The sequence below is a fragment of the Lycorma delicatula genome, chromosome 1 (assembly GCF_047948215.1).
Source record: "Lycorma delicatula isolate Av1 chromosome 1, ASM4794821v1, whole genome shotgun sequence".
Lineage (NCBI taxonomy): Eukaryota > Metazoa > Arthropoda > Insecta > Hemiptera > Fulgoridae > Lycorma > Lycorma delicatula.
The window spans coordinates 322,746,723-322,769,435 of NC_134455.1; the positions used below are offsets into that span (position 1 = coordinate 322,746,723).

Here is a 22,713-nt window from a genome sequence, read left to right on the forward strand (position 1 = left end):
GGGCAGCTCCAGGATGAGTTTCAATCAAATGTCCAATGACCAGCTGACAAACTAGTATTTTATCATCTGCAATAAGAACAATCATGATTTTTCAAAGCTGGGATAACCTGACAACATATTCAGTGTTATTCAGCTACTTGTATGATCTCTGCTACCAAAATTGTAGAAAATTTAATGTTTATGTCGCCAACATAAACAATAGATACTCGTATTAAAAAAATTTGTAATCTACTTCTGTTTCTGTAAATGTAATAGTAAACTTTCAATTAAAAAAATGCGAAACACTTAGAAGCACAGTCAGAAGAATTTGAGGCATTAGAAAAATAGAGCATGAAGTGTACAAAGACTACAGGAAAACAAAGACTTATACTATATATTTTACTACACAAAATAGTATAAAACTATATAATTTCCAAATTTTAACCTACAAGTCATTAGAAGATATTAACAAGAATAACTTCTTTATCTACTTCCAAAAGTAGATAAAGAAGTCAGGTGATTAAGGAACAAATGAAATCACCTATTGGTTGATTCAAGGAGAGAAACAGGCGTAACCATTCCCAGATTTCAGTCTTTGTTAGTAAGAAGAGATGGTTTCCTAGCCTTCTTTACTGAGCCAAATGTACAACTGCGCTTTCATTGGCATGCCAAACAGCCCAAAATACAAGATATGTTCAGTTCTATGTGTAACTTTTTCACTCTGTTCCTTACAGGGACTAGCAGTATAATGAATAACACAATCAAAGAATGCAACTCATAACTAAAGTTATGTAAATTTTATTTTACTTGTGAACTGTGTGCAGGAAATCATGCACTGTTTTTATGATTAAAGACTTTGACACTGACTTCACTAAATTCTTGACATAAGACATTAAAAGGAACCACTGAAAGGCCCTTTAATTAGTTATAGTAAAAGTTTTAAGTACATGTCGGCAATACATTTTTTGCACGAACAAACTAGAAATAAATCAAACAAGAATCTAGTCAAAAAATAAAAGTTTTACAAAAATACAAAAAACACAACAAAAAAATATTAAATGAAAAGAAATGAGTTTTCTTTAAACTACATTTTAAACACAAATTTCAAGGTCAAAAATCAGTCAACGATGAATTCTGCTAAAATTACAACACAAAAAACTCACTAACATTACTTCTGATGATTACAGACACAGCTGAAAATCTTTGACATATACAAAACAATCATAAAGTTTAAATCTGGTTTGGTTTGAAGTAAAATCATTATAATAAACATTTTTTTTTTTTTTAAACAATAATTTTGTGTAAATAAAAAATTTAATTTTTGTAATATCTGAATCTCGATAACTTCATTAAAATAATACTTAAATTTATATGGAGAAATTTTAGATAAGATCTGGGAATTTCAAAGCCATAAGCCACTTTCCAAATTTGGGTTGGAGCTGATGAGATATAGAGGCAGTAAACCAGCCTTAAAACAGCTAATAATAACAGTGTTAGTGTGAGTGTGAGTGTGAGTGTGAGTGTGAGCGTGAGCAAGTGAGCGAGTGAGCGAGTGAGTGAGTGAGTGAGTGAGTGAGTGAGTGAGTATGTGAGTGAGTGAGTGAGTGAGTATGTGAGTGAGTGAGTGAGTGTGTGTGTGAGTGAGTGAGTGAGTGAGTGAGTGAGTGAGTGAGTGAGTGAGTTAGTGTGTGTGTGTGTGTGTGTGTGTGTGTGCATGGGTACACATACACACACACACACACGTACCTTTTTAATACTAAACACAAATTGGATTCATAACAATAAACAAAATTCATCAAATCTAAGGTACAAGATTTGTATGAGGTAAATGTGGTTTTTCTTTAATAACAACTACTCAATTATTTTATACAATTTAATACTAATAATTTAATGTTTCATTTTATACTAATTATTTTATTACTATGGATTAATAAACATATATTTCATTTTGCATCTGTTCCTTAATAAACCACCACAAAATTTCACTCACATTATATCTATTATCTTATGATTAATATAAATATTCCCATACACAACTTTAATTTACAGAGTACCTTTAAAAATACTAACCACATCCAAATTCATCTGAACCATCCAAACAATCGATTAATCCATCGCAGACATATTGCTTTCTAATACAAGTACCAGCAACATCACGGCAATCAAACTCATTAGCATGACAATGTGAAGGTGGCAGTTTTTCTGGTTTTGTTTCATCCTTACGAGTTTCAGTAGAGCAGTGTTCATCTGACCCATCAGAACAATCTCGATGTCCATCACAAACCTTTGATTCTGAGATACAAAATGAATCTTGGATGCAGTAGAACTGAAAATATATTAATAAAAGAGATTAATTTCATTTCTATATTCAATAAAACTGCATTACAATCTTGATAATCTGCAGCCCCATTAATCTACACTAGTTATAACAGTAGTAGAACCAGAAAGTACTATAAATAGAAGTTATATTAAACAATTTTTAAAATGCAAGCTTCGAAGTGCACTGTACGTAAAAGAAAAACTTAAAATGATCTAATGAATGAAAATACTGCCTACACCTAAATGAACTTGTGCTAACACCTTAATTTAACACATAATATTTATCATAAATATGAATTGCTTTGATTGAGATTCATATTACAACTATTAGTTTTCATTTCTAAAAAGATAAAACTCTCATCTACTACCCAGTCGCTCAATGTGTATTGTTTATAACAGTTTCTTATGTGACTAAAATTTATAAATCAAATTTTTAGAACTCAATCCAAATTATAATGGAATAAGCTCAATCATCTGAGTACTATCAGTTACTGTAATTAAAAACAATCTGATGGCTTGACTTCTTATATTTTTGTTTTTTTTTCAATTTCTTTTTCTGTTAGTCTTTTAAATAAATGTTTTATCTATGTTCTGAATTCTTAGATGTTTCATGGATTTTGTTCTAATCCTTGTTTAATAAGAATTAGTCGTAATCCACTTCATTTTGTCTTTATTTCTGCTGTAATGACATATAGTTCCAGTATGCTAACAAAAATGACTGACATTAATGTCAATGTAAGTTTCTAAATATGAGTTTAAGGCTGAATACTCAAACATGATTTGATAGGATCTATAAAAATTTCCATTGATCATATCTACTGAGTTTTGGTGACAATCAATATTTTTCTTTTTATGGGTGTAAATATTTTTTTGTGCAAAAAAAGAAACATTTAGTCCAAACTGATTATTATCATTCAACATTATTTAAGCTTTAAGTCCTTAATGTAATCATATAATAATCAGGTTCACTTCATTGACATCAAGTATATACAAAATGCAATACAAAATTAATTAACATTTTCTTAACATCTGGCACCGTTGGTATTATACAATTTATATAAAAATAAGGTATCCACTTACCAACAATTGTGAATATTGACTATCCAAGTGCTTTTGGATTATTCCTCCATCATCAACTGATTAATTATGAATTTTATAGTTGTGCAAATAAATTTTTATAAATGCAAATTAAAATGAAAATAAAAATAAAAATTATTATGCTCATAACAGTTGAATTTCAACAGTTAAAAGAAAAACGTCTTGTCAGTAAGATGTTTACAACTGTTATCTAAAATAATGTCATTTTAATTCCCATTTATAAGAAATTCATGCACAACTATAAAATTCATAATTAATCTGTAATTCCTGATGATGGAGGAATAATCCAAAAGCGCTTGAATAGAAAATATTCACAATTGTTGATAAGTGGAAACTTTATTATTATATAATTAAACATTCATGACGAGACCTGAAAACTGACTAGCAGATTGACATAGCCATTAATTATCATTATACTGAAAATAAAATTTATTTTCAGTATAAGGATTTGAAAAAAAGAAAATACCAATAAAAAATAAAGAGATAAATAACAAAATTCAATTCTGGCAATGATTCTTTCAATGTTCTACAAACTCTATTTAACGCATCACAAACTCTGTACTTTTATACCCATTACTAGTGAACCCGGCAATGCTTCACTATTGCCAGAATGTTTACAACAATTAAACCTCACCAGTTTATACAAATCATTTAAAAAAATGTATAAATAAATAACCTAAAACCTTTTTTACTAAATCTAATGTTGTATATATCGAGAGATATCGTCTACCCTGATTGTCATTGTCTATATCGATCTTTGTCTATGTCAGTATTTACTTCCTCAGACAGTTATCATGTGATTAAATAATATGTTATTAATTAAATCATTATATTATGGAAGTAATAACATGTAAATGCTCCCACGACAAATAATAATTGTGAAATTTTCAGTGAAATTGGTTAAGTAGTTTTTAAGTTATTAGGGCAGAAAAATTCTGTTTGAATTCTGTTTTTTATAGATTTTGAAACAAAACATCACTAACGACCATTTTGTGATTTGAAAAGTTAATGAACCAATCACAAACATACTGACTTTGGAACCTCTGGCCCTGTTTGATCCTTCAAGCAGCCCTTCAAAACAGACAACAGTAAAGTAGAAGAGGCTGAGTTGAAAATGTAAGTACAAGCATTTTACAATAAAATACATAGAAAAACCATAAAAAATATTAACACATTTTTAATACACATTCAAAACTGCCCTAAAAACAAATAAATTACCTGCGATTTTGTGCAAATATCTTTACAATTCACTTCATCAGAGTTATCTTCACAGTCATCATCTCCATCACAAACATACTCTAAAGCAATACAGTGTTTATTTGTACAAATGAATTCCAGTGATGTACATTCTGCAGCTCCATATTCTGAAAAAATTATTTCTAATTTTTACTGTTCCTTAAGGATAAAATCATGAACTTTTATTATTCAATTACCTTTTATAAATTTATATATAAATTATTTTAATTTTATTTAACAAAATAAATGTATACGCCAATAATTAATAAAAATTTCTGCTATCAACATTCACTGCAACACCTAGATTTTACATGAAGTGCAAAAATAACTGCTTGACCCAATTATTGCTGTGGGTATTTATGTTTGTATATGTTGAGAGTTTATACAAAAGCTAAGTTCCCCTCTATATTTTGTTAATATTTAAATTTTATACATGTATGTTTTAATGAAAACATAGACAAATCTGTATTTACTAATTATTTTCACATTATTTTACCATTACATGTTTGATTCTAACATTTACAGGCTATAATACCATTTTGTTAATTCCAGAAATCGCTCTCCATCAAATGTGAGGCAAATCCTAAAGACATTTCACTAATCTACAAGTAAAAGCTTGTTTAACAATCCATTTTGAAGATATGTTTCAAAAAACATCAGCAATTAGGATTCACTCCATTACTTTGTATAAATTACAATATTAATATTTTTAATTCTTTAATGGCATTTACTTCATTTTATATTAACTCTTTTTAACACTTTCAAAATTCTTCTTTTAACATGTTCACTACAAGTTCGTAAAAACAGACATTCAAAATAGACTGACATCATGTAATTTGACGCACTCTTTTTACCCGAAGACCAGCGTCATGCATATGTAATGCTAGGATAGTGACTCACAGCCTGTCACACATGTGTGATTGGGATCTTCCTTTATTAAATGAACTCTCAAAGGCCAGACGGTCTATCGCTAGAACCCGACAAGACAATTTTTTTATTGCAGACTGAAAGTTGAAAGACTTGTTGTTTACATTCTACACAATCTGATTCAGTCTCAGCTGAACAGAAAAAAATGAAGAAAATGTATGAAGAGTGAAATTGATCGTTGGTTTGACTGTAACTACAGTGATGAAAGTTTCTTATTTAGTTCTAACAGTGTTAGTGAGTAATTCAGAATTGGACAAAGAAAGTGATGAAGGCGAGAATAAGCTTTTTGAACTAATAAATATAGATTTTGATGTAGACTTAAATCCAAATGGCCCGTGCCAGATGATTTAAATTTTGAAATTGAAGTACAAAACGGCGCAGTGAATATCAAAAACATTCTAATAATCCAAACATTCTGTTTGTTGCGGAACACATCCATGACAATTACCAGAACCAACAAGCCATATAGACGATACAAATGACAATCCTCTCATCCACAACTTTTCTGGACAAGATATACATTTTCAATCCACAAATCCTATAGAAATTTTTTACAACATTTTTCACAAAGCCCTTTTTAACAAAATTGTAACCTGGATAAATATTTGTGTCTTAGTGTCCAATGAAATCCTAGTACCAAACATTTGATTATGCAATCGAGGAAGCCTGTTACATCAGATTAGGTTAAAAAGTTCTTAGGCCTTTGGATGCTCACAGGCAACTTACATTTCCCCAGCTTGAAACACTGTTTGTCTATTTTGAATTTTTATGAACATCCAATTTTCAGAAAAAGCATTCCCAGAAATAGGTTTGAGGCAATACTCAGGTGTCTTTGTTTTGATGACGCTGAGACAGAATCTACAAATGATAAGTTACATAAAGTTAATAATGTCCTGAAGCATTCATTTGTTGGGTAATTTTACTAAATCTTATAACCTTGAAAAGCATTTGTCATCAGATGAGGCCATGGTTTCATCATAAACTTAATTATGCATTATAATAAACTTAATTACTTACCATCCTAATGGAAATACTGATTTCCAATAGGGAACAAAAAATAAGTTATAACCACTGCCACAAAACATAAAAAGAGAAAAGCAATGCATTACTAGCAAGACACTTGCACAGATGAGAAAGACAACAAGATTGGCCTTTGTCCAGTGCCATGTTTTAAAGAATTAGCACAAGGAATAATCAAGAATTGAAATAGACTTGTTTGTGTTTGATGTTTTATCACACCAGGCTGTGTTTTATCTTTTACCTTTGGTTTTATCTTTTAGACGCTAGGCTCAATCCAATTTCAAATATTCTTTTACAAAACACATTTATGTTTTCTCAATAAGTTATATTGAATTTTTAATATACAGTAAGTATCATTTATAGTGACATCGGATATAATGACATATCAGAAATAGTACACAAAAACTTGCCTCATGGATTTGATATGTTGTTAATACATAAATACAATATGTATATTGTTTTTTAATTACATCGGTTTTAGTGACATATCAATTAGTATGACTTATTTTTGCTACTGCAATGCAACATTTTATCATTTTATGGCTTATAATGACAGACAGAAGTGACTCATCAGTAACGTAGTATATAAACATTGTAACAACAGAGATATTTGGACGTTTAAAATGAGTGACCTTCAACCTTTTTACCTGCATATGTGCTATAGTTCTTGTTTTTCTTATCTTCTTTCTGTACCAGATTATTGTAAACTGAAGCAGATATATTCAGTTGTTATTAATCTTTTGCTGTGAGCGTATCATATCATGTGAGTACAGTATTTTATTTTATGTATCCCGTGTAATTCATTTAATAATAATTTAATTATGACTTCGTAAAAAACATTTGCAATAGAGGAAAAGGTGCACATTATCTGGCAGTTAGAGAATGGTGAAACTAATAAGGACATTGCCCAAGAATTAGGCATAGGTCATTTGTCAGTATCGGTGATATGGAAGAACCATGAAAAAATTAAGAAAAATTTTGAAACACATTCTATGAAATCAAAAAAATTATGGCCTAGTCAACATAATGTAGAACAAGAGCTATTAAAATTGTTTAAATACCAGAGGGCTAGTGATATCCCAATTAGCGGCCCTATATTGCAAACTAAGGCAAACAATGTTTCTGAAAAATTCAGTAAACCACATGAAATAACTTCAGCTTGGATACATCGGTTCCATCAGCGTCATGATATTGTGTCAGGGAGAAAAACTGGTGAGATCGCAGAAGCTTCAACTGGTGTGTCAGAGAAAGGGCTAGAAACCATTTGGCCAAGATTAAAAGAGGGGTATTCGAACAAAAAAATCTATAATGCTGATGAACCCAGTCTTTTTTTTAAACTGATGCCAGAAAGAACCCTTTGGTTTAAAGGTGAAATGTGTTCAAGGGGAAAATTATCAAAAGAAAGACTAACTGTTCTAATTGTTACAAATATGATTGGAACTGACAAAAAAAACTTCTGGTTATAGGGAAAAGTGCTAAACCCTGATGTTTAAAAATTTTAAATCACTTCCTGTGATATACGAAAGTAACAAGAAAGATTGGATAACAAGTGATATCTTTACGTCTTGATTACGAAAATGGGACCATGATTTAAAAATTGAAAATAACAAAATACTGCTTTTCATTGACTTATTTGACTTACTTAACTGTCCAACTCAAACACACGTTGAAAATCTTTCATCTATAAAGTTATTGTTCTTACCACCAAAAACAACAGCAGTCTTACAACCTTTAGATCAAGGCGTGATCAAGTCAGTAAAAGTCCACTACAAAAACACCTAACTTTACATTTGATACATGATTTAGACCGAAAAAAGGGAACACAAATAACTATTCAAAATGCTATAATTATGTTAGAAAGATCATGTAATTAGGTTTCTCTGCTGACTGTAAAAAATTGCTTTCAACATGCAGGATTTTTACCATAGGCTGGTAAAGTTACTGACGTCGCATCTGAAGAAGAATCTTTAGCAAATTAAGCAATAGTCTGCAAACCCAATCATTGTCAAATGCATTGTTTGAAGATTATCAAGATATTGACAAAGATTTAGAAACGCATGAAACTGTAACAAATGATGACGTAGTGGCTTCAGTACTAGCAGAAATAGTCAGGGACGTAAGTAATGACAATAAAGGTAAAGATAGCAACAACGATGAAGACATCAACCCTCCAAATCTTCCAGAAGTTTTAGTGGGAATAAAAATCGTTTGTCTGTAAAACTCAGTTTACAGAAATTACTAATGAAAAAATAAAGAATGTTTGGATTGATTTAGAAAAGCATTTTTAAAAACTGTATTACATCTCAAAATGTTCAAAACAAAGTAAAATAACAGAATTTTTGTAGAAAAAGTAAGTTTTACAATTTTTCTATATCTTCTTTTACTCTACCATATTTGTATTTATTATTGCATATTTTTGTTTTTTTATATTATTTTATTACAGAAATAAATTATTATTTTTAATTATTATTTTACTGTATTACAATATCTGTGTAGATGGCATATTAAAGTAGAACCACTAAGCTACCTAAATTGTGACTACCAGTTATAATGACCTAAAATCATCAGTTCCTTGGAGGTCAATTATAAACAATATTTATTGTAATTATAAGAATCAAATTCCAAGGACATATTGTTTGAAGAAATTGTAATACATATATTGCTTTTTTTAAAAATTCTAAATTGTCAATGTAAAAATAAGATGAAATATAAGTTGAAATGATGTTAATCTGATAAGATGAATGAGACAGCTTTTAGATAAGCATTAAAGAGCAAAACAATCTCAAGATGTGCCAATATATATTTTCATATTCTGCATTAAAAAATCCTTGAACAGTATGGAAAAAATATGTTTTTATATCAAATTTACAGGTTCATTAATCTTCAAAACCAACACTTAGATTTCATGATGTTTTAGTCACAACTAAAAACATAAGTTTTTATTTTTAGGACTTTGTTAACCTCTGAAGATACCACCTGTTAACTTTTTGGATCTGCTATTAACAGTGGGAGGTAGATCTCAGCTTGCAACTAGAAAATCCAGTTAATCTAATATTTTAACACCATCCAAAAATGAAGAACACTTATCTTAATTAGTAGAAAAAAAATTTTTAAAAGTACCTTTCTTAAATTCCAGTGAAAAGTAATTAAGTTTATGATGAAAAATTCAAATGTAAGACATCTTTTCTAATAAGTACAAAATAATATATCTCATAAAATGGTCCATTCACTTTTATTTTTTATTATAAGATGACATTAATAAATTAATTAAAAGAACACAGAACTAAGTAAGCAAAAATTTACTCCAGAAGTACCATAAAATATCCAAAAATCGGTTGAACTAAAGATAACAAAATTAATATTTTTATTTCCAGCTCAGTTTTACTCACTGCAGTTCTCATGTTCATCAGATTTATCGCCATCACCACAGTCAGGATCACCATCACAAACCCATGAAGATGGAATACAACGGTGAGATGCTTGACATGTGAACTGTGTAGAAGCACAAGTCAGATTAGCACAATGAACAAGTTCTTCATCGGTACCATCATAACAATCACGATCACCATCACACACCCAATATAAACTGACGCAACGATTTCCATCACAACGGAACTGATTCTTTTTACATTCCCTATGTTCTGCCAACAATGAAAAAGGTAAATTAGTTTAGTTAACAACTAAATAAATACATAAGTAAAATGATGCATTAAAATTAAATATTTATAAAAAACAAATTAATATTTAAACTGAAGCAAGTAGTAAAATTATGAAAAAGGAAGATAGTTTTTTAGCAATAGAATTAAATACTATTGTAAAATTGACACCACATTCTTAGCAAACAATTGTTAAAAACAGATTCATATTCACAGTAGCTTCATCATAGTTCTTATAAATACTACTTTAATTTGATTAATCTGCCATCTATCAACAATGTATATTGTATATTTTAAATCAATTTATATATTATGTCATTTTTTGCTTTTAGAAATTTAGGGAGTATCATTAATTTATTTTACAAAACATATTTATTGCATTTACTAAGTTTTTCAGTAAACTAACCAAAAATGTTGCAGGCAAGGTCACTGAAACAGTGAAATTGAAGAATAATAAAATTAATCTGATTTTGGTAATGCTGAACATTTTAATAATAAAGAGTTTTAATAATTTTAATAACAAAGAAAATTAAAAATTGAGAACATGAATGCATTATTAACGGGCTACCAAACATATCTTAGAAAATGGCAGTACATCCTGAAAGTAAATAATTTCATACTTGTATTTCTGAGTGCAGAAGTACAGCTGTTACAGATTAAAAAACATGTTCACATTTTCCCAAATATGGGAAAATAATTTGAGAAATGCTATTATTAGGAAACAAATCTCACTATAATTATAATAATTATTCCACTGAAAAAAGGAAAATAAATAAGTACTTATTTTTAACTAGGTGCTGTTTCAATAATAGTTCTTACCACAAATAGATGTCATGGGGAAAAATGGTCGTTCAGATCATCATAACAAGACTGGATAGGTTAGCAGCACAACTTGAAAATAATTGACATAAGTAAAAAAATGTTTAAATTCTTATAAATTACATGCCAACTTTCAAAAAGTGTTGTACTTTACAGATTTTTGACAGCTGTAAAAATTGTAATTAGCTAACAGGCCCCATTAGAAATATCTGACTATTGAATAATGATGTAATGCACAAAAAATAGATTGATGAAATCAAACGCTCCTGTGTTATAAGGGTGAAAAACAAATTTTTTAAATATTTTACATGTAACAAATTTGTTAATACTAATAATACCAAATTAGGCTTTAAATCTTACCACAAATACCACCATGTTCAGAATTTTCATCACTTCCATCACCACAATCATTATCACCATCACAAAGAAAAGATTTGTCAACACACTTAAGGGTTTTCGAACATTGGAAATGCGTACTGGGACATCTAGAAGGAACTGTATAATTTGCATCCGGTGAGCAAGTATTATTTAAATTCATTCTCCAACCATCACGACAAGCACATTTAGCTCCTTCTGGTGTTACTAGACATAGTTCTGTACATTGAGCAGCCTTGCCACAAATGGTTGATTCTAGAGAAAAAAATTACAAAAGTTAAAACCAATGACAAGTTAACTTAAAATCTATTGCAAGTTTCATCAGTTTAACATTCCTATAAGTACAATTTATTTCAGACAATTTTTTTCTAATTAATTTTAAGTCCTCAGTTGGACCTGTGTAAACCTAATTCTTTATATTTTTTGAAATCTTTGTCACTTGAATCATCTCAGGGAACAAGATAATGCAAACTAGAGGATTTGAAGAAAGGAAATGCTAATATCTAGCCTTTTTTATTAAACTGGCTGCATACAATACATATATAATAAAATCACATACAACATGAGGTGCAATTTCATATCATATTGATAGCAATAAACAATTGTAGGAATGATGGCAATCAATATCATTTAAAAAGAAATAATCAAACCGCAGAAAATAATCGTCTCGATAAAAGATCCTCAAAACGTGATTTTGTTAAAATTTTGTTCAAACCGAAAAAAATTTGCCTAAACATAAATATAATGATCTTAATTAATCCTTCATTTATAATAAATGCATCAAATGTATAACAAGATACAGAAAAGCATGAAGAAAAGCAAAAATTCTATTATCTAGAGAGAAAATATTTCACTCTAAACACTATCATGTTCAGCACATAGTAGTTATTATTTGATGGGTGGTAGAATTTAGAGCTAGTGTGGACTGTTTATTTTTAGGAAATGGTAGATGATGAAATGAAGCAACACTATGTTCTTCTTGAATCGTTATATTTAATTTGTTGTCACCTTTGACATTTTAATTGAATTACAATAGTTAAATTAAACAAGAATGTGTGACACTTTAGTCATGATTGAACTTGAACATTATCAAGAAACTATGAGTCCCCTTAGACTGAAATGAAAACACGACCGCATTGTGCAGGATTCTTACATAGAATGGTCATATTAGATTAACTCGCCAGCCAGCAGTCGTAGATGCTAGAGTGTAGCACCAACCAGCTCAACATGGAACGGAACACAGGGATTATTTTAAACCCTAAAGGTTAACAATGTCTTCAACATATTATGTGTTAACAATTATTTCAAAATGATTAGATTCCCTCTAAAATGAGATGCATTACATTCGCTTATCATAATTAGAATGTATATTACGATTTTAAATACAGCATTAAGTATATAACAAAGGTAGTTTATTTTTAATATTTACAAAATAACAAGTAATTTAGATTAAATATATTACCTAATATGATTTCAAAACAATATCTAAGAACTGCAAGCATGAGCTTGTAAACCAATTTTTTCAGGTAACATACTCTTTAAAAACGTTTTTTTAAATTCCCCAGATTTGTGTTACATAAACTCGCCTTGAAAATAGTTTATTTCCACCATATTTAATCATAAAAAAAGTAAAACAGATTAAAATAAATTATGGAATTTGAATAAGTCTTTGATTTAATAGAATCAGCATTGACCTTTCAGTGTAGAAGGTTGATAGCAGTGCCTCACAAGGAAATTTCTGACAAGTGGTCATTGCTTTTTAAAATAATAATCCATAAATATTTTATGAAACTTCAATTCATAATGTTTAATGAAGTTTTGGATAACCTGGAAACAGGAGAAGAATTCTACAATCTTCCTGGATGATGTTCTCTACCAAAACCACAATTATTTTTAAAGTCACTTTAATTGTTCTTCCTGCAGTCAATATATCGATTTTGCAATTTTGCAAACGGTAATAAAAAAATATGGCTTAGCATCTAACATTATAAATTATTAAAGTAAAATTGATTCTAGATTGTAAAAATGTCTTAGATAGGGTGCAACAAACATAACAGGTGGATACAAAAGAGTAAGAAAGAAATTAAAATGCATTATCACTATTGATTTCAATACAGTGCCATCACAGGAAGCGCAGCATATCATGCACTGTCTTTTCCTCTTTCTTAGTACAGTTGTAGTTCTATCTTTATTAATACTATTCGCACAATAGAATGTGGGATGATGCTAAAATCAAATTCTAAACCCCAAAGGAGCCAACCAATGCATCGAAAGATATATAGAAAACTTAAAACAAAATCAGCTAAACAATTACAATCTAAAAATATCTCTTTAGCTGACTATGCAGCAACATTCTCAAAAATAATAAATGAGCAATATAACATTTCTCAGGTTTAATTATAGGCTATGTAGTTTTTAATAGGTATAAAATCAAGCATACTTAAGCTATGGTAAGGAGGTTAGTATGGTGCTTCTTTTAAGTAAAATAGCAGAAGAGCAAGACCCTAAGTTTGAAAGCTCAGGAAGGTAATTATTTTTTAATAAAAATTTATATTTTTATTATTATTATATAAGATAATTATATTATTCCAGATTATTACTGTATTATAGTATAGTTTGATTATTTGAGAGGCGACTATCTTGGTCTTTATCAAGCAGTTAAAATTGCAAATTGGAGTGAAGTATGTTAATAAAGCAGCTTATAATTTTATGAACATTTTGACTGCCAAAATTGCAGATAATGTTTCTAGAAAGATTGTCTCAGGTGAAGTAAATTTTCTACTTGATTTTCTAGAGAGTAGATAGCTTGTCTAAAGATCAAAAATTTTGCACACAAAAGGTAAAAAGCAAAAGACTGCCTGAGTACTATGAGGAACTTGCTTTACTCAAAAAAAGAGTCAATTATCTACTATAACAGGATACTGTCAAAAGAGCAATGAAAGTCAAAGATTAATTAAGAACTAAGCCTAAAAATTTATTGAAATATGCTTAATCTTTCATGACAGTCTCACAGATTGCGCCCAATTAGGATCAATGAGAGTGTTGTGACAGATGCCAGATTGATGTGTGAAGTGATTGGAGATTATTTTCAATCAATCGTCCAGCTAACTGTAATAGGCAACAATGCAAGGTTTTGATTTTGATAAAGTATGTGACATTGTTGACATACCTACTGTTATGGAAGTGATGGATGTCCTTAACAGCATTGATATGTTATGAGTAAGATCTGCGCCTGGTCCTGATCCCTCCATTTGTGATTAAGGGCATTGCTGATATAATAGCTTAGGTCCTTATTTGGATGTTTAATTTTAACTTTAGATCTGGAGTATTTCCTGAATTTTGGAAGAGGGCATTGGTATCACCAGTTTCTAAAAAGGTAACATGTCTGATATTGAAAATGATAGATCTGTTTCTGTTGTTAATACTGTGGCTGAAGTAATCGAGAACGTGATCAATCGATATTTGTATTCTGCAATATATAGATTTATTGATTATTCGCAATATGGTCTCATGGCCAAAAGATCTACTGCTACCAAGCTCAGTAAGTTTTTGTTTTTTGTTACACAGAAGGCTGAAAACTAATACCTGGTTGACACCATCTATTTCAATTTCTGGAAGGCCTTTGATTCTATGCCTATCGACATTTTACTATATAAACTAGAAGGACACAGCATTAGAGGTGACATGTTGCAATGGATAAGGTCATGACAAACAGTATATTTCAAATTAAGGTTTTTGGTGAAGTTTCTAATAATTACATAGCAACTTCAGGCATTCTGCAGTTTGAATATGGGTCCTCTGTTCTTCAAATTATTTATTAACAACATCGGAAAAGACCAATGTCTTTCCAGAATATCTGAGTTCAAAATGATGTGAAAGTATACGGTTCAATAAATTCATATATGGAATCTGTCATCCTTTAGAAAAGATTGAAAATTGAAAAGATACATCACTGGTCAATTAATGGGTATTATGAATATAAATATTATATTTATTTTAAGTATCACATGAGTGGCATAACATGTCAAAAATTCAGCTTAGACAGATTCTTTTTATTGACCTATTCCAGGAAAACATTAATGGTTAAATAAGGTTACCAAACAGATGGTACAGTAATACAACGTGTTGATGATATTTGTAACTTGGGAGTTATCTTTGATGCCAAATTACTGTTCAATAAGCACATAGATAATACTAAAACTAAAGCAAGAAGGAACTTTGGGCTACTGCTTTGAGTAAGCCAGTACTTTCACCAAGCAAATACCATCTTGCAAGTGTATCAGATAACTGATTATAAGACCAGTTATGGCAACATTTCCCAACCTTTCAGTATTTGCGACCATTTTCAATCATAATTTTCATTGTGACCTCAAATACAATAACAATGTATACAATAATAATGTATTTTGAGTATTTTGATGCTAAAGCTATACTATGACCTTAATTACAAACCTTACAAATTACCAAGAATAAGTAAATTTATTGATATTTGGCAACACCAATCTGCTGCACTAACAAAACCAAAATCGATGCCTCTCTATTGCTCTCTGTCTTACGTTCTCGATATCAAACATTCTCATGGCTTCACGAAAAGTTCTGATATGTCTCAAACAATCTGGAATGTCTGCACAAATGTGTATAAATGCTGCATCTCGTTCAATTCCAGCCAGTCTCAGTTGAATCGATCCTTCTACCACTATCAAACCTATCATGAATGTGTATGTTGTAATTTACATGTTAATTACAATTCACGGTATTAAATATTCATAGCAGTAGATTTATACAGAATCATGGATAAAATTTTAAGTGGGCATAAGCGAGCATTAGACGATAGTGAAGCATCAACAAGTGTACAGATGAATGTAATTCCAAAAATAAAATCAAGAAAATATTCTCAAGAATACTTTAATTTTGGGTTTACCAGTACTGAAGTAAATGAAGAAAAAAACTCCTGTTTGTCATTTGCTCAAAAACTTTGGCAGCAGACAGCATGAAATCTAATAAACTTAAACGACATTTGGAAACGCTTCATAGTGAGTATGAAACAAACCCCAAGAATTCTTCAAATTAAAATTAAAATCATATAAAAGCAAACAACATTTAAAAAAAAACTCTGTGTGAATGAAAAAGCTTTACTTGCCTCTTACAAAGTTTCACATAAAATTGCCAGATGTAAAAAGCCTCACATCAATAGTGAAGAGCTTATTTTGCCAGCTGCAATTGAGATTGTAGAAACTATGTTTGGAGATAATTTTGCCAAACAATTGCAGTCCATACATCTATTAAACGATACTGTTGTCCGTCAAATTGGTGAAATAGTTGAAGATGTACAGCATCAACTTTTCGGAAAGTTGTGTGATAAATTGTTTTCAATTCACCTTAATGAGGCAACAGATAGCAATAAAGAAGCTCATTTCATTGCCTCTGATTTTATGATGGTATGTCAACAACAGAAGAGCTACTTTTCTGCAAACCAATAGAACTCAAAGCAACAGCACTCGCATTATTTGCTATCTTAATGATTTTATAAACGAAGCAAAATAGAGTGGAAAATTTGTGTCGGAATATGCATCAATGGTGCTCATTTAATGCCTGGAAGATTCCAAGGTATACAAGAACTTCTAAAGCAAAAATCTTCACAGTGTGTCTGAACACATTGCATGATCCACAGAGAAGCTCTGGCTTCCAAAGAAATGAGTCCTGGTCTAAATATTTTTCCAACGACAGTTGTAACTGTAGTAAATTATGTAAAATAAGATCCCTAAAATCAAGAATCTTTTCTGCACTTAATAAAGACATGGGTGCAGTACATTCAGTGTTACTATTTTATTGCAAGGCAAGATGGTTATCACGTGGGAAATTTTTGCAACATTTTTATGAATTAAGAGATGAAATCACCATTTTTCTAGAAGAGGAAAACAACAAGAAGCTAAGAAGTTTCAAGATGGTTTATTTGTGATAGAATTGAGCTAGTTGGTCGACATACTCAAAAAATTAAATACCTTGAGTCTTTGACTCCAAGGAACAAATACACATATGTTGGATACGAATGATAAAATTAATGCTTTTTGCAGAAATCTGGAACTGTGGAGAAAAAATTTAAAGCAAAAAACCTAGAAATGTTTGCAAATGTGGATGAATGTGTTAAAACTTACAAGGCTGAAGAACATGTAAAAGTTGTTTTTGTAACCATTGAAAATCAATTAGCCATCCTGGCAAAGAATTAAAAAAGTATTTTCTTGCTGATAATAACTTGGTAGCAAGTTATGAGTGGGTTATGATCCATTTCAAAATACTCCCAAAGGGTTCTCAACTGCCGAAGAAGAAATCTTTATAAACTTCACGACAAGTGGCAAAATAAATGACAATTTAGTAATAAATCACTCTTTGAATTTTGGACAGGGATAAATGATAAGTTTTCAGCATTGAAAACAAGAGCATTTCATATACTATTACCATTTTAACATCCTACCTTTGCGAAATCAGATTTTTTGCAATGGTTGCATTGAAGACAAAATGTATATCTCAGCTAAATATAAAAAAGAACTCAGAGTGACTATTTCTAATATTAAACCTCCCTACAAAAAACTTTGCTCTGCAAGACAGGCTCAAGGGAATCACTGATAATTATTAAACTTGTTTTTAACATTTTTGATAAGTTAATTATTAAATGCATTGTATAGTACTGATACAATCCTATTTATAATTGTATTATATCAGTGTAAATGTATATTTTATTATTTATTATGTTAAAATGTATTCTGTTTTGCTTTCCGTTCAGTAAACTAATAAATTTTTTTAATAATATTTTCTTTTTAATATGCTCACACCTCCCATGTGGTGTTATCACATTCCCTAAGGGGGCACGCCCCACAGACTGAGAAACACTGAATTATGGAGTTCTGTAGTGTTGTCTGGGGCTGTAGTAGAATACACACTACTCAGAAGATTGAAGCTGTTTAGTGAACATTTTTTTACAACTTGCGTGACCATGGACTATGTGAGATGTTGCAGTCATATGAAGATGAATGTATGCACTTGGATATTGCTTCTTCGAGAGTAGAAGGTGTGAGCAAGAAGCTTTATATATGTACAAGATGATGCATGGTCGTATAGATTTTGGCATCTTTTAAATTGAGTACAGAGTGTCTTATGTTAATAACAGATGGCACAGATTGCTCATTTAAGGAAAGAAACCTTGTCATGAATGGCAATAAGTGTTGTAAGAATTAATGAAGTAAATAAAAATCCAGAGATTGATATTTTTAATGATAAATATTATGTTTTCAGAAAGAAATTAAAAGGTTTATTTTGACTTAACTATTAAATCAATGGTTGTAATATGTATATATATTCGAGAAGTTTCTCACTTTGATACTGGAAGTTAAATTATAGATTACAGAGTTTAGTGAAAATTGCATCCACATCATTAGGTACAGCAATGTTTTTAGTAAAAAATGTTCCATTTCATATTTTCTCATAAACAAAACCATATACAAGAAAGTATGTAAGAATCAAACTTCTCCACACACAAATCTTTTGTTACAAAATTAAAAAAAAAAAAATTACCATAATTGCAACAGGACCACATGACATGCGATTTTCCCAGAAATGGCATTTATGTCAAATTACATTATCTTAATAGAATACTACAGGTGCAAATCTTTTTTAAATTATTACAGGCGTTTTTGAGACAAATGGTTTGTCTTTACATTTCAGGTGGTTTTGAGTTGTAAACTACCTAAATAAGAAATTTTGAAGAAAATCAGAAAAAAATAGCTGGTGATATTTAGTAATGTATTCAAAACAAACTTTCATCAAAATTGGTCAAACCAACAAGGTTAAAACCTTGTTGGTTTGACCAATTGCTCCATGCATAGAAACAGATGAAGCCATTATGAAAACCACTTTTCTGAACTCAGGAACCCCTAAAACAAATTTTCCAATGAAAATTTGAAATCAAATCTTTGGTCAACTATATAAATTTATATATCCTACTAATTTATGTGAGAAAGTAAACTAAAATATGACTTCAATTTCTTCGTGAGATACATAAAGTAAATAATTTCAATTAGTTAGCAAGATTTAAAAAATTTTTCGTATGATTTCAAATTATAGCATTTTTCTGTCATACTTTAGTCTGCTGGTATGTTTTTTAAATTTAACCAAATTTTTTTGACTTTATAACAATTTCTTTGGAAACTACTTGAGATATAGTGTTGTTTTTTACTTCCTTGTACAAAGTAAAGTATTGTAATCATGAAAAATTTCAGTTTTCCGATTTCAAAAAAAATATTCATTTTGACCATCTCTGAATCCATTTAGACTTTTTAACGATTTTATTTTTTTTAAATCAGTTAACAAATAGTTGAGTTATGGGAGAAAATTGGTGTTGTAATTTTGTGTCATAATTATTAGGTCTATAATTGCGAGAAAATTATAATTTAATTTGATACTTATTTATAATACTAGAATTAACAACAAATAAAAACAATTAATGTTTCATCGAATTGAATACAAAGTGGAGGACATGAAAACAGATACATAATTACATCAATTTTCTGCCATAACTTGACTATTTCTTAACCAATTTTCAAAAATAAAATGTCATTTTGTTCAAAATAAGATGCTTAATATTTTAGTAAATAACATAAATTTTGATAAAATTGATATTTATGGAGATATAACAAACTGAAAAATAAACATGGCCACCATTTTGCAATTTACGAATGTATTTAAGTCCTCATTTTTTGCTAATTTTAAAACTTTATTATGTTACTGTGATTTGTCTATCTAAACTTGAGATATAAATTTTTATATAAAAATAAAAAAAATGTGGACAAGGGGAAAGTGAAGGAGAGATTGCCATTTTTCCTAAGGTTAATTTTTATTTAGTTTTACAAGCAGAATCCAAAAAAGTATACCTAGCTCACCAATTTAGAAACACTCTGTATATATATATATATATATGTATATTTTTGAAATTCAAGTAATTCATTACATACTGACTATTGTGCTAATAAAATTTAACATTAAATTAAATTTAAACCACCAAAACACAGTAAATACTTAAATTAAACTAACCATATTGATTTCAAGCATCAATTTTCAAAGGATCCTGCATCTTCAGTTGGTATTTAATTCTACTAGTATTTAATTTTACATTATGATCAATAGTTTTAAAATTTGTGAATTTTGAATTTGTTGAAAATGTTACTGTTTTATAAATTTTGATGTTATAAATGAATATACAAATTTGGCTGTCCACTACAGAAATGATATAATATTTAAAATGCACTTTCCTTTGTTCTTATCATTACTGCCATTCATTTAAACTGCATTTTACTATGTTTTTAATTAAATCATCAACTTTAAATGTATTTTGTATGGTTCATCAATTTATATTTTTGTCTATTCATAATAACATTTTTTGAGTATATTCATTTTTTTATAATTATTAAAAACTTCCAAACTCTCTAAATTATGTTAATCAGTAATACTATCTTTGCATTTACATTCAAAGATGATGATTTAATTAAAAACATAATAAAATACAATCTAACGTTTGGCAGTAATGTCATTAGAACAAAGGAAAATTACATTTTAAATATTACATATCATTCAGTACTGGGCAGCAAAATTTGTGTATTTGTCCATAATAACGTCAAAATTTATAAAACAGTAATATTTTCAACAAATTCAAAAATTATAAAAACAATTTATTTTAATGTAATTATAGAATTAAATACCAACTGAAGATGCGGAATCCCACAAAAATTGATTCTTGGAATTAATATAGTAAATTTTTAGAACAAAAATAATGGGAGCAATATTGCTGTTCTCTGTTTTATATATATATTTATATATATATATATATATATATATATATATATATATATATATATATCATATCATTAAGATTTACTTTATTTTTATTTATTAAGATTTATTGCAGACTTTCACTATATATTACTAAAGTATTTATTTTACGTATTTAATATTTTTGTAAAAGTATTTTACTTTATTCGTGTAATAGTGTATTAAGATGGTATTTGTTATATATATAATAATTAATGCTCAAGAGAGAGGGTCTACAGATATCATCTCTTCCTGAATAAATAAATCATTGACTTTTACTATTCACTACCATAACTCACCTCGCTGTGAATCACTATCGTAGACTCGTATTTCAAATAGAGGTGGGTTTTCTGTAGCAAGTGTAACAAGGGATTTATTTTGAAGATCAAATCGTTGAACAGATCCTTTCTGGAATTCTGTCCAGAAAAGTAAATTATCATAATATGCTAATCCATACGGATGATCCAACTGTTGTCCTTGGAATACAATCTGGATATAAATCACAAATTAAACCATTAGAAACACAATAGAAAACTTTTAATTTTTACATTAACTTTAATTTTTTCTCAACTTTAAGTATTATTCTAACGTAATAATTGAAGTTACACTGAGTTCTACTAGATATTTTTTTTTAAACCAGTTTGGATTAGCTATCACGACCTATATATATCCAACAATTACAGTACCAAATATCATTTACAAAGCAATAATAATATTTATCAATTCCAAGTACGCAAAATTTCCTTCCTAATAATTTCCTTAGAACTTGCACATAAATTTTACAATTTGATTAAAACATTGGCTGCCGTAATGTATAAGGAAAAACATAGTTCTGGTGCCTAATATACAAGGGAAAACCTGCCTGTCAGGTCATAATAAATTACAACTGTTTTAAATTATTAAGGCGTATTTTTGTGTGTATATATAGTTAAAATTGAATGTTAACGTCAAATATAAAAAAAGTGAGTGCACGAGCGCTTCTCACAGCCTCATACTGATGCACACATCATGGGTGCCATTACTTCTCATTGAATGCCAGTTAATGAGTATCACTGGTAGTTAAGGAAGTAATCCCAATTTATTAGGGAAGTAATACTAATGATATTCAAATAAGTATCACTGGCATTACTTCCCTAATAAAATTAAATTTTTTATTAATGTAATTGTTTATTAACGTTAATTACAATGAACTTATATTAAACATTTTCTAAGTAACCAGTGTAATAAGAGAACAGTTAAAAAAATAATACAAAATTAGCACTAGTCCTTTTATTCCAAAATCTGTTTTTACTGTTGGTGATGTTTGGAAAAACACAGTAAACCTTTTATATTCATTACACTTGGTAAATATAAATTTTACATTTTTTTTGTTCCATAGCTCGTCCCCAAACCTTTGCAATACCTGCATAGCAATGCACACATCGCC

General features: G+C 29.3%; 1 protein-coding gene across 2 annotated transcripts in view; it reads right to left on the reverse strand.

Annotated features, from left to right (window-relative positions):
* Positions 1-22,713, reverse strand: part of LRP1 (LDL receptor protein 1) — a 473,582-nt gene that overhangs the window by 256,449 nt on the left and 194,420 nt on the right. For both annotated transcript variants that reach the window (XM_075382014.1, XM_075382015.1), the window contains 5 exons: positions 21,587-21,776; positions 11,415-11,684; positions 9,969-10,220; positions 4,615-4,760; positions 2,050-2,305 (listed from right to left, as the gene is read on the reverse strand). In XM_075382014.1, the coding sequence (XP_075238129.1) occupies positions 2,050-2,305; positions 4,615-4,760; positions 9,969-10,220; positions 11,415-11,684; positions 21,587-21,776 (1,114 nt within the window). The remainder of the gene's footprint in view (positions 1-2,049; positions 2,306-4,614; positions 4,761-9,968; positions 10,221-11,414; positions 11,685-21,586; positions 21,777-22,713) is intronic.